General features: G+C 37.8%; 1 protein-coding gene across 1 annotated transcript; it reads right to left on the reverse strand.

Annotated features, from left to right (window-relative positions):
- Nucleotides 1-1,041: 1,041 nt before the first annotated feature.
- Nucleotides 1,042-14,267, reverse strand: LOC108667798. Its single transcript, XM_047883639.1, has 9 exons — nucleotides 14,219-14,267; nucleotides 9,307-11,231; nucleotides 8,491-8,714; nucleotides 6,058-6,259; nucleotides 5,747-5,895; nucleotides 5,178-5,322; nucleotides 4,762-4,905; nucleotides 4,101-4,166; nucleotides 1,042-3,313 (listed from the first exon to the last, which is right to left on the reverse strand). Exons 2-9 carry the CDS (start codon nucleotides 11,199-11,201, stop codon nucleotides 1,942-1,944), a joined length of 4,197 nt encoding a protein of 1,398 aa, XP_047739595.1. The 5' UTR covers nucleotides 11,202-11,231; nucleotides 14,219-14,267; the 3' UTR covers nucleotides 1,042-1,941.
- Between the last annotated feature and the right edge of the window lie 2,109 nt (nucleotides 14,268-16,376).

The following is a 16,376-nucleotide window of genomic DNA, read 5'->3' on the forward strand; positions in this document are numbered from 1 at the left end:
GAAGTAGATGAAGATGCCCTTCATCTCACTATAAATGGAATTCCAAATACGGTCTGGGATGTTATCAGGTGTATCTGATTCGAAGATACTTGACCGTGAATTTCCGAACGGAAGATGAACCCAATAAGATCGAAATTCAAATGACAATAAATCACGGCTTTTCAAAACATCTTTAGAAAGAGTTGGTCTCTTCACGCCATTTTCTCTTTCAATACACGATACGCCGCTAAAGCGTCATCATCTAGGTTCACATCACAGTTTTATTTATCCTCGCGGGATTTACATGTATCATTCACCTGCTTTGCTTCCACATCTGACACTCAGTACAGTTTAGCAGCCTCACTAATCAGCTCCATTGTAAGCTCATTAATCTTTTCAGGGACCCCAACTAGTTCTCAAGAACCCTTGCACATTTCCGAGTGAACCTCAACTCTGAGGTCCAGGGGCCATACTTTCAAAACTCTCTAAGTGAACGTAAGTACTTACGCTCTATTTTCTTGTCTATGATTGGTGGATTTGGCTTTAAAGGCCGTCAATGATTGGCTGATGAACTTACGATCTCTTAACTTTTTTTGAAAGTATAGGCCCTGGACTTCTTGCAAAAGTGCGATGACGTTCTTGCAATCTCCTGTTCGCTCGGTTGCATCGAATATGCGAGTTGATCCAATATTTAGAAGTTCGGAAACCAGCTGCATTAAGGGGAGAACATCAAATGGCCGTTGATCTATCCCGTCACATTCACGTTTTTCAATAGCCACCCTCACGGGTGATTTTCTGATTCCAGAAGCCAGCTTTTCACGATACACTGGATGTCTGCACTGCGATAACAAATACTCCGCGTAAGTGTCTTGCGGAGGCTTGTCCGCGCACTCTTTCTACAGTACAAAGCGCAACACGTGCGGCAGCACAACGTTCAGGGCGTACAGACTCTTGTACATCTCAACAAATTAAATAACTCTATATAGGCTTCTAAATTACATCATAAATTCCTCATTAGTTGTAACTTTAAACAAAACAATTAACTACCTCGTATCAATTAAAACTTCATAAAAAATTAGTTTAAAAAAAGGGGTGGGCCCGCTGCCCCATGCTACCCTATAAAGAATGAAACAAGTTCTAAATTAAGGCAGCTCTTAACCACATAAATGCAAATATTGGCAGGACTCAAGTGCATTCTGGATATGCAAGATAATTTCGTGTTTCCTGCTGCAGTAAATAAAGACTGTTTCAAGGAAACCCCAGAAAATAGGATGGTTCCTAACCACATTGCTGTAAATAACGTATATTAGTTACAATGAGTTTAACAATTCGGTTAAATTGTTGTTAGTATTATAGTAAAACCGAATTATAGTTAGTAAAAACGTCATCATCTAAACTCAAGTTTATCGAAATAGTTATTTGTCTGCATTTTGGATTGTGAAGGCACTTCTCAACTACATCATAGTGGTAGTAATTACTAAAATAATTAAAATAATCAATGCTATTGCCAGGTACACCTAACCAACATTACGGCCTTCTAATATCCAAAATAATTTTATTGACAGCTATGCCATACACGCAATGACCGTCTTAATTGATAGATTAAGATTATTCATACAATTGATCAAGTCAAATCTCATCAAAATGAAATCACAATCGTATACACTCACACAAATTGAGAGACATTAACCAAGTTGCGGTGCTCTTCTTGCTCTTGTGCGACCATCCTAAACTAGTTTTGCCTGGCACATGGGCGTATCAGTGTTACATGCCGAAATTCTACGTCACTTATTGGACAATATGACACATCATTTTTTGTGGGTGTAACATAGCAAACGTACTCGTGTACAAACCTCGCCCATTACACAAGTGACTCCAAAATGAACTCCTAGTTAGCGGCCTATTTCAGCAGGTGGCCGATGTATGCCGAACATACATTACAGGTGAGAGAGGCGAGCCACTTCACCTCGTAAAATTTATGGTAAATTTGATTCGGCCAGATTGCAAGTGAGCACTCGTATAATCTATTCTAAATTGGATTGGGTCAGATTGCAAGGGAACGGTTACAGGGGTATTTGGGCGAAGAACATAGCGATTATCTGGGTTTGCCCAGAGTCCCGTCTTCTCAAGATATTGCAACCTGAAAGGTAGAATATGCGTTTCTGAAGTCCTGGCATTTCTTAAGAGTTTTCTTTTTGAAAAGGCAGCGTCCGGCAGTGTTGTTATGACAACCATGCTTGGAAATTTGTAGAATTTGTTGATAATTTCTTCCACGACAACGCAGGACATTGCGTTGGCTTCGTCATAGCCATCGACCAGGATCAGAGGTAGTAGTTTCGTTAAAACGTATTCAACGTTGTCAGCTCCAATTTGGTTGCAAGCCTCAGGGAAGTTTAGCTCGATATAGTAACGAAAACTGTTAGTTTCCCTATCTCGGCATTTGAAGTAGATGAAAACGCTTTTCATTGCATCTTTTTCGATCTCCCAGTCTTTATTTTGTTTAAAATCATGTGGATCTGAAGAAAAACGCCTGAGATTGAAACACTGAAATCGTAGGGTCCAATGACCTGGGGACATGTGCCACCAGAAATCTCGACCATCCAATTTAATTTTGGAAGCTTGGCCGGTCATTCTCTCTCTATTCTCATTCAGTACGCAGAAGGCCGCAAAGGCGTCATCATCGATGCGCACATCAGACTCGTACATATCACAGTGTGATTGACAAGCTTCTTTTACCTGCTCCGTTTCAGCTTCTGACACTTGGTACAGGTTAGCAGCCTCGCTGATCAACTCATAGACTAAGTTAATGATGTCTGTCGAGCACATGACAAGTTTAGATGCATCAATCAGGTTCGAGTACACATCAACTCTGGTTTTCTCAACTTGCTCCATAATGGCGATCATGTTCCTATAATTTCTCTCTCCATTTAATTCATTGAAGATTCGCTGTGACCTCGTATCCAGAAGTTCAGATATGAGCTGTATTAGAGGCAAGGAGTCAAATGGACGTAAATCAATTTCCTCAAATTCACGTTTGGCAAAAGCCTCGCTCGCAAGAGATTTTTTGATTCTGTAAACCAACCATTGGCGATGGACAGGCTGGCTATTTGATAACAAATGCTCCGCGTACGTGTCTTGTGGACGTTTACCTGCGAATTCTTTCTCGAAGACAAAGCGCAGCGCGTGCGGCAACACAACGTTCAGGGCGTACAGACTCCTGTACACGGCGTCCAGGTCCCCGCATGACGAGGCCAGCGGACAGAGGTTCTCTCCACCGACGGCGGGGGCAACGGGGAGACTGGCGGGTGACTTGAGACGCGTTGCGGCGACAGGCCTGCAATTTAGAAAGAAATGAATGTTGGATTTCTATCCGAACATTAACACACAAAATATCATCTTAGCGACAAAATTTGTCGCTCCAATAAACTTCATTCAAATAAGAGTGTAATAAATTATTTTTCTGATTCACATAACGGTAAAAATAGTATATTAATTGCGATGAAATTACTTGATTTTCGAGGATGGACACAACATTATTCGAATAATAACAAAAAGCTTCCGACCAGCTTGGTATTTGTAGGGTAAGTGCCAGTCATTACCCACACAGTAAGCAAGATTGGAAGTGAAAATATACTGAACTGAGAATTTAAAGCAGTGTGAATAAATCAAAAAGTGGGCTTTGAAAATAAATATTAAGCTATGGAAAAATAGTAGCAGAGTTTATTTGCTAATAAATTCTAATTTTCCCTCTACCTTGACAAAACCGTTAGGAAGTTAACATCACTTTCACATTTTTCTCGGTAGTCATTAGCTTTCGGCTGATCCCCTCAGCAGGTTAGTTCAAGCTCTAAATAGTCCCTTTTTCATATCTGAATATTTGTATATTGTATTATTTATTTATTCATTCGTCTTAAGCGAAAATTATTTATTAGATCTACTCTTCGACAGATGCTCACATTGCCAAGGAAGCATGAATTTATTAACAAATAAACTCGTTAAAATGTGTAATATTTCGTATTAAATACATAAACACAAACTAAGGTAGAGAAAAATTTTATTATTCTTCTGCCTTTTTAACAAAATTTTATCCAGTCTATTGGTCTATGTGTACATTAACCAACCTGCAGGGTTCTGCCTGAGGTGGCAGCGGCGGCTCATCAGTGAGAATCAGCACAAAATTCTTCTCTCTGGTGGGAGGAGGAAATGTTCAGACTACTTAACTTGATGCAGAAAATTGAAGCTATTCTGACAAGGAAATGAATTTTGCCTGTCCACCAATGTAAAAACGAACCAAAACTGCTTCATATTACATAAATTATTATTAGAATTGAAAAAAATTATTGAATATTGAACTATTATTGAAAACTATTGAAAACTAGAATTGGAATACTTCATACAATGTTAACCTGTCAACCCTCCTTCCAGGTTGAAACACCGTAATACCGAAAGTAGGAATATAATCCAAATCAAATAATATAGTTCAATAAATAAATCGTGTAGCCAAGCACATAATAGACTATTTACATGCATGTACTTGTGTTTCAATGTGATTTTGCTATCGAAATTGTTTTTAGTGCGTATTTGCAATCAGTAGTTTGAAGTTTGCCTCTGAAGCAGCTACCTCAACATTTCAAATGCTGAGCCAAACGTCATATTCAATAATATTTAATTTGAGCGCAATAGGAAGTTATGCACCGTACTGAACTTCAAAAGTTTATCAAGGCTGAGCTAACATGTCAAGTTGATCTAAATCCTCTCAGTGAACAGATTTAGCTTATTTACCGAATTGTCAGCACTCTGCTGGGTCCCGCATGGATTTTCCTGTCCCGGAAGAGCGTCCTTAGTCCCACGCGCTGAAGCTCCTCAAGCGTCTTCAGCAGCTGCGCTTCAGTCAACTCACAGTCGCGCACCTCCAGCCTCTGAAACCTGAAGTGAGAGGTTATTTCATTAGTGTTCGCCACAACCCAGACGCAAATCTTATGTATAAATACACATTTGGGGCTACATGTGCTCCAATTTAAGAAGCATTATTCATTCACAAGGTTCGTAAAAAGATTGTAAACTGGTAAATTTCATAATTTTGCACGATTTTAGTTCTTTCGAAGTGTTTCTGACTTTATGGGGAATCCAGGTAGGTTTTTGCTCACGATAATTAAGGAAAAATTTGTCGTCCATCAATGTTATTAGCAGATCACCACCTGTTGTCCGCAGGAGCCAGGCCAAGTATGGTGCGAGTCAAACTCTCTTGCTGATTCCGAGCGACAGGCTTCAGGCGAAGACATAAGTGGACAGACGATGGCAGAGCAACGAAGCCTCCCTGAGATGTGGGTTCAACAATCACCCCTGTGAGGTGATTATCATTAAACAACGATCGCATGATTAGCCATAAAAAAATCGAGCCTTCATTGAACATTGACTACCAATAAAGTCAAGTCTGACGATTAAAAAATGTGTTGGTATTGAGCTTTCGACTTGAAACTCAACTTGATAACCACACTACATGACACCTGCAAGAAATTGCAACCAAAATTCTCTGAGTAAATCATTCGAACAATATTATTGAATCTTCAAGCAAGCATCCAATCAATTACGTACATATTACGTAATATGTATAGCATTCAATATTTTATCCATGTATCAAATAAAAACTCATTTAAAGGTAACCATGTAAGAACCCTGCAAATCAGCCGAAATCACTTGCTAAATAAGTACATCTTCATCATTGTTATTGTTTAATAGCATTTCTTTTCTAAACCAGTAGTCTCACAGAGCTCTAGGTGTTTGTCTTGCAACGGCTTCAAGTCCATGTGTGGCTCCGTGTAAATGGTGAGCTCAGTTTCAGATGATGCAATTCTGGCCAGAGATCGGATACTGTTTGCGTTCTTGACGCGGCCAATAAATGTTGACAACGAGCAGCTGCATGAAAAGAAAATCAATCAGTGTGGTTCATTGGATAGAAACTTCCATGATTTATAAAGACTTCCACCTATTAATCAAGTAGGCAAAATCATTACTCTGCAGGACACTAGGATTGTTATTAAAATGTTCCCATTAATAAAAACCCCTACAACACAGCACCTTGAAGAGCTCAAGGCTTCCAGCATGTGGTCACATGGTCGTGAGTCGTCGCCTTCACTCAGAAGTCGCAGCTCCAAAACCCTTTTGAATGTTTGAGCAACCGTGCGCCAAGACTCGGGCGCTGGGGTGTCTAGGAGGCTGACGCAGAGCCTCGCTGGCTGCTGGTAGAGCAGCAGCAGCGCAACGGTGTCAGCATCGCGACCTGGATGAAAGTGAAGCTGTTGAACAAAACTAAGGACAAATGTAACAGAAAATACATGGAACAAATTTACATTTCACTTCGATGTGATTTCTGCCTTTTCGAGTAAATTTCGCGACGAAGATCACAGTTTCAACTTTTTACATGAAATGTTCTCAAAAATTTGTTTGCATCTAAAATTATAGCACAAAAAGCGAAAGTTTTAGTTCTAACGTACATACATAGCAGATAACAAAACAGCACGTGTTACTGTTCAATATATTTTGTGTGGTTTTTCTTCAAGCATATAAATATTCTTCCCTGTCAACACCTTATCTTCTCTGGTTAAAAAATACAGTTGTGCACAGTGTGCATCGAGTACCGTCAAACGGGATAATAAGGGACGGTTTTGAGCGTTTTTCCTCAATAACTTCTTACCGTGACACATTTCATAAATGAGTTTGAGCTCATTTTAAAGGTTTTAGCAGGGGCTAACGTATGGCATCTCCGAAAAATTGCATATGCTATTCGTAAGGTGCCTAACGCAAAAAAAACTACCGAATTACACCTGGGAACGGATTAATAAGGGACACTTGATTTAAAACTTCATTTATCATTAATTTTTAAACTACTCATCTATTACTAACAGTATTCTGAAGTCCTCCTCTTCCTTTGTAGATGTAGAATAAATGACATTTCCTCTGATTTTTATTTGTTTTGCCTTTATTGATATATTACCTTATACATACATTATCGTATTATTGATGTGATATTACCGTATCAATAAACATGCCATTGAGCATTGACAATGACCTTGTCCACTGCAAGCTTCATATCAGCAGCCATATAGCATTTCTTCTGTATCTGTAAGCTTACAGGACGGCTTGTAATTTCACACCATTTTAATTAAGTCAAGTGAATTCATTATAACAAAAAAAAATATAGTAAAAACATACTTGAAACAGAAAGGAATATTTTAGCGACAACCATCATATTTTTGGAGGAATAAATCATCATTTAGTTTAATTACTTTTCACTCTATGTTGCCCGGTGCACAATTCTATCTATGACATTCTATGCACAATTTTGTGATGACCGATGATGTATTAATTTTTCGTTAAGTGAAATATTTTTCGGTGATCGAGGTAAATGTAATAAAAATTCTTTGTTGTTAGTTAATTTTTTCGTTAACTAAAGCATTTGCTAAGCGAGGTTCTACTGTATATGCGTTTTTAGGGTTGTCCCTTATTGCCCCATCGAGCGGAAATGACAGTCATTTTTTTTAATGAGATACGCAAATTCTGTCAATGACGTTTTTAAGCCAACACATGTGCGCAACTTTTTTGTCAGTAAAATTTTTGATACGGCGAATAATTTTTTTGCTACAGACCTTAGCAGAGGTACTTCTCCAAAACCTCACTTTTCACACTTTTCTTCAGATATTTTTAGGGGTAGAATATGTCTGATTTTATTAACTCATGCTAAATAGATAGAAAAATGGTGAACTTTACGCCACTTTTTTACTATTGCAATATTTCAATTAGTTTAGCTGCTACAACATTTCTACGAAATGTTGGAGGACTGTCCCTTATTACCCCGCCCGTCCCTTATTACCCCGTTTGGCGGTACTAAACTTTGTAATAACGCCACGTAATTTCTATACCATAGTATAGCTGAGTATCAAGGCAGGAGTTATGGTATCTGGTAGTGATTATATGGTGCGCTCACCTCATTCAGCGCACTCACGCCAAACGTTGGCAATAGAGAGAGTAAACGACAGGGCATTCTAGATTCTAGTTCCGGTGCTTCTTGTCTGTAAATTTCAGAATACACAACGTTTTCTTCATTTTTTAAGCAAATGATGCACAAAAAATCGTTGTTACTTAAATCGGTAGTCTCTGTTCCCAGAACCAATGTTCCAGTCCTTGTTGTGGGCCATGTAGGCTCTGGCAGTCTCTATTACCTGAACCAATGTTCCAGTCCTTGTTGTGGTCCATGTAGACTCTGGAGGTCTCTGTTACCTGAACCAATGTTCCAGTCCTTGTTGTGGTCCATGTAGACTCTGGAAGTCTCTATTACCTGAACCAATGTTCCAGTGCTTGTTGTGGTCCATGTAGGCTCTGGCAGTCTCTGTTACGTGAACCAATGTTCCAGTCCTTGTTGTGGTCCATGTAGGCGCTCTGGCCGTCTCTGTTACCTGAACCAATTTTCCAGTCCTTGTTGTGGGCCATGTAGACTCTGGCAGTCTCTGTTACCTGAACCAATGTTCCAGTCCTTGTTGTGGGCCATGTAGGCTCTGGCAGTCTCTTTGGCCACTGGCTGGGAGTGGGGGCTGCTGAGCAGGACTTGCTGCCAGAACTTCTTGTCAGCTCCTACCGCTTTTGCAGCGTCCTTCAGGCGACGCCAGTGACGTTTGAAGACATTTGAGTTCTCAACAGCACTCAGCTCAATTAGAACGTATGCCAGCACACCCTGCAAACTGTTGGAACTAAATGATGATTTGTTCATTGCTTTGTTCAATTTATAGGTATGTAATAATATAATACAATATGAATGATACAGCGGTTTCAGCGTTTATTAGGCTGTAGGCCTGTCAGCGATTCTTAGCATCGCAGAACATTCACAGCTTGTTGCGCTCTCTAAGCCGTAACTTACTGCTCCAATTATGTTTTGCATAAACCGCCCGGCCTCCTCGCCGATTCTGACCAGAAACTGACGCACAGAGCTGGGATCGAACCCGCGCCTCTCTGCTCCAATCCTGGTACTCTGAACTGTAACCACCTATTTACCTAGTAGATGTTAGCCTTATATATTTAAACATTAAGCCTTGTATATTTAAGCATATCAGAAATGATTCAGGAACTGTGTACCCTATCTTTTCGCTTTACAGGGCAATCTTAAGAAGAGCCTCCTTTATTTTCTTAAAAAATGCAGTTCTAGCAATAAATATTTGAGTTGTTGTAAAATGAACAAATAATTTTCAGTAATCTTCCTCCATTTATTCGTCTTACTTAAATTATTCACAGAAATCAAAATAGAAATGTACAAACATTGCGAAATTTACAACTCACTTTTGACTCACACGCGATACGCCATGCAAGTCAGATGACAAGCAGTTATTCTTACGGAGTTCCTTAATGACAGTCTTAGAGGCAAACAGTTCTTGAATGCTTTTGTGATGAAAGAAGTACGTACAGGAATCAAAATCATTCAGATGCCTCTTCATTTTCAGGACGACCCCCACAAGAGCTTTGGGATCAAGTTCGCCGCGGGCTCCATACTCCCCGAGTGTTTTCCTAAAACTACTCTTCAACTCACCAACTTGGTCTTCTGAGAAAACCAATTGGTTTTCAGCAATGGTCTGAAAGGAGAACTTGGCAACATCCCGGAATAAGTCGTTGACCAGACCGTCTTTGTCGACAATGGAGTAGGAAGCCAGTTTCGAATCGACCATTTTCTTGTACAGACGATAAATGTCATGAGCTACCTCAGCATGGGATGTCCAATTATAAATTCTTTCAGGAAAATTCCAGACCAATTGGCAGAAGAGTACCAGATAAATGGGATGGACAAAAAGTTCTTGGATATTCCGTTCAAGGGAGCTGAAGGTCTTCACAACTTCATGAGCATGCCGATTGGCATGCTTTTCATACTTTTCCAGAAATGTCTTTTGATCTTCTATGTCAGAAATTTCAGAAATCTCATAGTCCTGAAACACCAAGAGTTTTTGTTTCAAATGGTTCTTTAGCTCTTCAAAATGGCTTGGCCTGGTAGTTATGATCACCCGGCATTCATGGTTTTTCATTTTATCCACCAACTGATCCACAACTTTAAACGCATCTTTATGGCATTCATCGTAGCCATCAACAAGAATTATAGGGTTTGAATGAATTATTGTCTGTGCAACAGTTTCTGGGCCGAGTTTCAGACAAACATTCTCAAAATTCTGTTGTACTACTTCGCTGAATTGTTCAATGGACCTGTTTCTACACTCGTATATGAGTATTAAATTGAAATTCTTCAAATTTATCATCTCTACACCTGCATCCGATATGCCATGGAACTGTATCACCAAGTTTTTCAGCAGAGTAGATTTTCCAGATCCAGACACACCATTGACTAAAATGAACTTTTTGTCAGTGTCAGAGAGTAGTTCTTTATAGGAGATCCTGCCTGCTTGTAGACCAGGTTTCTGTATCGTCAGTTCCAGGGAATGGAAAACTTTAGAGCGTTCAACTTTGTCCTCGCCGAAGAGAAGAGTTTCTTCAGACAACATCGCTTCCCACATGACTTTGGCCTCTTTGTTTCCATAAGTTTGAAGGAAGAAGCAACAATAAGCCTTAGCTTTTTCATTATCTGTGCGCACTTCATCCCACATCCCATCTACCAGGGCTTTGACACTCGTTACTTGATCATCAGGAATGCTGTACACGTTGCTAGCTTCATCTATCACATCATGCATGGCTTTGATGATTTCATCAAACTTCAGAGGGTCGACAGCATCGTCAGCAACTTTATGTATAACAACATTTCTTATGTCTTTGGCCTCCTTCAGGAGGCACTCTAGTTTACTGAGACTTCTCACATGGCCAATGTGTGTGTATGATACTTTTAATTTGAATATTTCAAACAAAAAAGAAAACATTAGAGTTACGTCATACTTTGATGGTTCTTCCTGTAGCATTTCAATTGTACTTTTGGGTAGTACAATTTTTGGTAATTTAAATTTATTGCATGCATCTGCCGCCAGAGCAGCATGGTGGTCTTCATATTGCTGCTTCTTTTCTCCAAAATAATCTACATATGTCTGCCCTTGCTGCTTGTCGCTGCATTCCCACTTTAGAACGGCACGAAAAACTTCACACATGGGAACTTGGACGGCAAAAATGTTCTTGTATCTGTTGGCTTCCTGAGGTGAAAGTTCAATTCCTGGGACTAACGAGATGGTCTGTGTGAGGGCAGCCATTCCAGCAGACTGGTGTGGGGTCTTGCTTATCTGAAATTTAAAAAATTCATATTAATATCTAACTTATCATTTTTTGAATTAGGACAAATGATGATGGAAGATGATGCAGTTGTTTGAAAACATTTGTTATATTCTTCATATTATGGTTTTGAATCAGCCAAGTATATTTAGAGCAGTATTGTGAAAAAATCAAGAAAATAGATTGGTGCTAATTATAGCTTTAATGACATGGTGTTTAGTGATAGTTTTGTTTCCAGTAACAATATATGTGCTTGGAAGCCTGATCTTACTTACTCAGCAAATATTTTATGTTTTTCTGGTATTGTGAACTTCAGGGTTGGCAATGATTAAATCATGTGGTTAAATCACTTGACTCTTTATAAAAGAAATCATTATTTTTTTATTTTTTTTATTTATTTGATTTTTTTTATTTTTTCATATATTTAAATATATTGAGTGGCAGTCTTTAATTTATTTTGAGGTATTGTTATTCATGGTTTAGTATGAATGTACTATGAATGACAAATTGGTTTATAAACTTGTTGCCTTTAGTGTGTATTAGGTTCCAATAGATTGAATGTTTTTGGTGCAGAGGCATCAAGTGTTGCAATACATTGTATATAGCTAGCAGTTTAGCTAATTCTTATAAGGCTATAAGTAGGCTTTAACTATTTGACTATTTGTTATATATTGATTACAATAGGTATACAATTTAAATGTGTTAGCTAGCTTATACAGGGTGGGGCAGAACCGATTTAGCAGTTTTGAGGCGAAATAAAAGAGTAATAAAGGTAACATACCATTTAGAATATTTATGTTTTGAAAACAATCTCTGGAAGATGGAGGCCGTTAGCTGCAACACACTGTTGGAGTCGTTCTCGGAGGACGGAGTAACCGTGACAGTGAATTCCGATCGCTATGCTGCAATGTTGCAAAATTTCTAGCAGCCCATGATGGAAAACATTGTTGAAAATGAAGCATTGGGAGATGTGTGGTTCCAGCAGGATGGGGCTACAGCTCACACAGCCCGAATGTCACTCAATGTTTTGAAACGCATGTTTCCCGGGGTCTAGGTCTGGTGTCTGAGGGGTGATTTACAGTTGCCTGCGAGATCACCTGATTTGAGCATTTGCGATTTCTTTCTTTGGGGACATCTAAAAGAAAGGGTATTCAAAAGTCGCCCTCACACCCTAACACAGCTAAGGGGACAGATTATTGCAGCAGAGGTGAAAATGACTCCAACAGTGTGATGCAGCTAACAGACACCATCTTCCTGATATTGTTTTCAAAACATAAGTATTCTAAATGGTATTGAAAATAAACTTTTTTCTTTATGTACTTACATTTCTCTTTTATTTTGCCTCAAAACTGCTCAATCAGTTCTGCCCCACACGGTATATTGAGAGGTTGAGATTGTATTGACCTTTTAGGCAATTAGAAAAAATTTTTACCCTAATACGAGTATTCTAATTAAAATATTTAATTTCAATCTTTAAATATGTGAATTTAAACTAGAAACAAAACAATTACAATTATAAAACTATTCCTATATAAAATAATTAAATGCAGTGAATGGAAATAAAATGTTTGAATTCCGTACATGTTTATTTCAAACAGTGTTAGCTTTTCTCTTAACTTAAGTCTCGTTTCAAGTTGTTTGAGGTTTATTTGGTTATCGTTGTTTATGTTTAGTATTGGTTTATTGGTCTGAATTAAATGGGAACAGTGCAGTCAGTCACTACTAGTCAGTGTGTATAGAGGGTAGAGTCTGGTAGATTTATAGGACATAAAAATAGTAGATCTATTGATAGTGCTGTGCACTGTGCTATCAGCTACCTATCTCAGTATCTGTTGTGTGACTCTTCAATGTTTAGAAGATCTGCATTCCTGAAGTGTTTTTGTGTATTGAAGCCAGTTATATGGTCAATATTAAGCTTGTTACCTTGCTCCATATAAACTTTACAAAGCTAATGAATAGACTTATCAATAATTGTTTACCCAAAAATCCCAAAGTGGTAAACACCACCTTGGCCTGTTGGTCATTATTGAAGGCAATAAATGCCCTTTTTAGCCATCCATTATGTTCCACATAATGTTATTGTTAGTAGAATAATTGCAACATAAAAAATAACCTTCAAAAAGACAAAAAAACTGAAGAAATAAAAAAAATCAAATAAATAAAAAAAATCATGAAAAAATAAAAATCATTGATTTTGCATTTAAAAAAATAAAAAATAAATCACCAACCCTGGTGAAATTCAAGAAAATCAATAGTTGCAAATTATATACCTACTAATGATATGGTATATATGCTACAGTTGGTTCCAGTAACTTTGTGCTCGGAAGACTGATCTTCCATACTTACCAGGCTTGTCCTCTTAAGGTTTCTCTCCTCTAAGAGGCATGCAGTTACTAGGGTATTGCACACAGCAGTAATTGTAACCTTTCAAATTTGATAAATTTATCTAAATAGTTTACAGATCAGTAAGTACATAGCCTTTTAGTAGTTTACAGATGGTGTGTTTTTACGGTACCTAGTACAGTTGCCTAGATAATGCCTGACCAGTTGAACTAATCAATGAGGGGAGACGCTCATTATTACTCCCCAGGTTGAGCTATAATCAGCATATTTAGTAACATCTGTTGCATTTAGTTAGCCATGATAGGTATTACTAGATAGATCTTAAATCAGATTTTTATAAAGACATTAATCAGGGTTCACCTGTGATTACAACATGTTCCACCACAGATGAGCTGAGCTGTGGATAGTTCACCATAGGATACTTCTAAGTGCTTTGAGTTGATGAAAGTTTTTAAAAATTTTTTAAGTGCATGATTGATCATATTTGTTGATCAATTGCTAAATTATTAGTTATTCTAACTTCATATTACATAGTTGATAAAAGTTTTCTTGGCAATCAAAGTCAACTCATATATAAATAATAAATTTTAATAATTACTTTCAATAGCTGTCAAACAAGGAAATGACAATTTTGTAAAGAAATTGAACTACATACTTTTTTCTCCAAGTGTAGAGAATATTTGCAGGACTCTGATTTTTTCTGCTGTAATATAGAAAAAAGTAATTTTTTATTTATGCTAGGAGCAGAATTATCGAAATATTCTGATAAACACATTTTTATTGATGCATTATGGGGAAATTGTGTAGATATTCATCAATATTACAAATATGAGTGATTTATCAATAGGGGAGCATTTTTCAACATTATGTATACAAAACCTTCAATGTGTTGTAGTATCCAATTTGAGTCGCCTACTTGGATCATGAGATTACTTATTTTGCGTAGAGTGATCAAAAATATTACTTATTGTGGAAATCATTACCATTGGCCAATAAACCTGTAATTTATTGGCATTCCCAGAATTAACTACAATTACAGAGGTATCTAATCAACTCTGAACATTTGTTCTAACTTTTCTATTTATGTGAATTTTCTCAATTGTTATCAACTTACATGTCATCCCAAATGACTACCTATACCAAGAAAGTGTAAAAATTGTTCCTCCAACTTAAATTTACCCTGATCATTAATTACCTGATATTAAAGAATGCTTCAGAGGAGTTTTCCATGCTTTAGTTTAAATTAATTTCAATTACCATATTTCTGGGGGAAAATTCAAGCAAATCAAGATTAGCTGATATCCCTTTACATCATAAATACTTATTTATCAATATATTTATTGACAATTTTGTTCTTACTTTTCTCAAAGCTCTTTTGAGGTTGTCTTGACAGGTGCACCTTTTCCATTTTTTAAAGTAAATTTTTCTCTATTTGGATTATCATTAATTAAAACTTCACATGCGTATACCATGAAACGGGGTAATAAGGGACAGGCGGGGTAAATTGGGACAGTCCTCCATAAGTTTTTAAAATGTTTTAGCAGCTAAACTAATTGAAATAATGCAAAATTAGGAAAAGTAGCCATAACTTCAACATTTTTCCTATCTATGTAGCATAAAGTAAAATAGGAAATCATACACTTACTACCCTTCTAAAAACCCCTGAGAATAAGTGTAAAAAGTGTGATTTTGGAAAAGTACTTTTGCTAAGGTCTGTAGCAACAAAAAATAATTGTTGCATTGAAAAATTTTACTTGCAAAAAAGTTGCACACATGTGTTGGCTCAAAAACTTGATTGACGGAATTTGCATAGCTCAATCCAAAAACTGGCGGCCATTTCTGCAAGACATTGTAATAAGAGAGACCACTGTGGTAATAATTGGACACCCCCTAAAAATGCATTTACATTAGAACCTTGTTTAGCATAGGCTCCTGTTAACAAAAAAATCAATTAACAACAAAGAATTTTGATTTCATTTACCTCGCTCAGTGAATAAAAAATTCACTTAGAAAAATTTATGCATCATAGGTTATTGCAAAATTGTGCATAGAATGTCATGTAGATAGAATTGTGCCCCAGGCAACATAGAGTGGAAAGTAATAAACCTACACTACAATTTATATCTCCAAAAAATATGATGGTTATCACAAAAATACTTATTTCTGTTTCAGATATGTTTTTACAATATTTTTTTGTAATAGTGAATTCACTCGACTCAATTAAAATGGTGCAAAATTACAAGCTTCCCTGTAAGCTTACATAAACAGAAGAAATGCTACATGGCTGCTGATATGAAGCTTGCAGTTGTTGTTGTTGTTGTGGTTCCACGGTCTCAATTTTGCAAGAGACCCCCCTTGCGCAAGTACGACACCACCAACAGGGGGTCGCTCCAGAGCTGTAGGGTCTAGGTTATGTGGTGGTGTTGTCTGAGGTCCTGCCAGAGCGGACATTCCAGGAGAATGTGAGTGATTGTGTGGGGAGCTCTCTGGCAGGATGGGCAGGTGTCTGTGTCTGCTTGGCCTATTCTGTTTGCGTATGTTTGTAGTGAAGGGTGGTGGCCGCAGCGCAGCCTGGCTAGGTGTACTCTCTCCAGTCTTGAGAGCTGTGTTTCTGTGCTGCTTATGTCAGGTGGTGGGTGCCCAAGGATTTTGTTGTTGCCAGCCAGCTTCAGCTTTCTAAGTGTCATAATTGTGTGTAAGTGTTTTTTTGTGCTGGTGTTGCCTTGGGGTAGGGGTACTTGCAGTGGACAAAGTGGTTGTCAATGCTCAATGGCATTTCAATGGATACAGTAATATTGCACCAAAAATACGGC

The sequence above is a fragment of the Hyalella azteca genome, unplaced genomic scaffold, assembly GCF_000764305.2.
Source record: "Hyalella azteca isolate HAZT.00-mixed unplaced genomic scaffold, Hazt_2.0.2 contig13368, whole genome shotgun sequence".
NCBI lineage: Eukaryota > Metazoa > Arthropoda > Malacostraca > Amphipoda > Hyalellidae > Hyalella > Hyalella azteca.

Bases quoted from the DNA above. Each gene is read 5' to 3' on its own strand.
- LOC108667798 (XM_047883639.1), bottom strand. From the start codon at position 11,201: ATGGCTGCCCTCACACAGACCATCTCGTTAGTCCCAGGAATTGAACTT. The intron at 8,715-9,306 runs GTGAGTTGTAAA...TAGTTCCAACAG, and splicing joins GTATCGCGTGTGAGTCAAAA to TTTGCAGGGTGTGCTGGCAT. The intron at 5,323-5,746 runs GTGAGACTACTG...ATCACCTCACAG, and splicing joins AGACAAACACCTAGAGCTCT to GGGTGATTGTTGAACCCACA.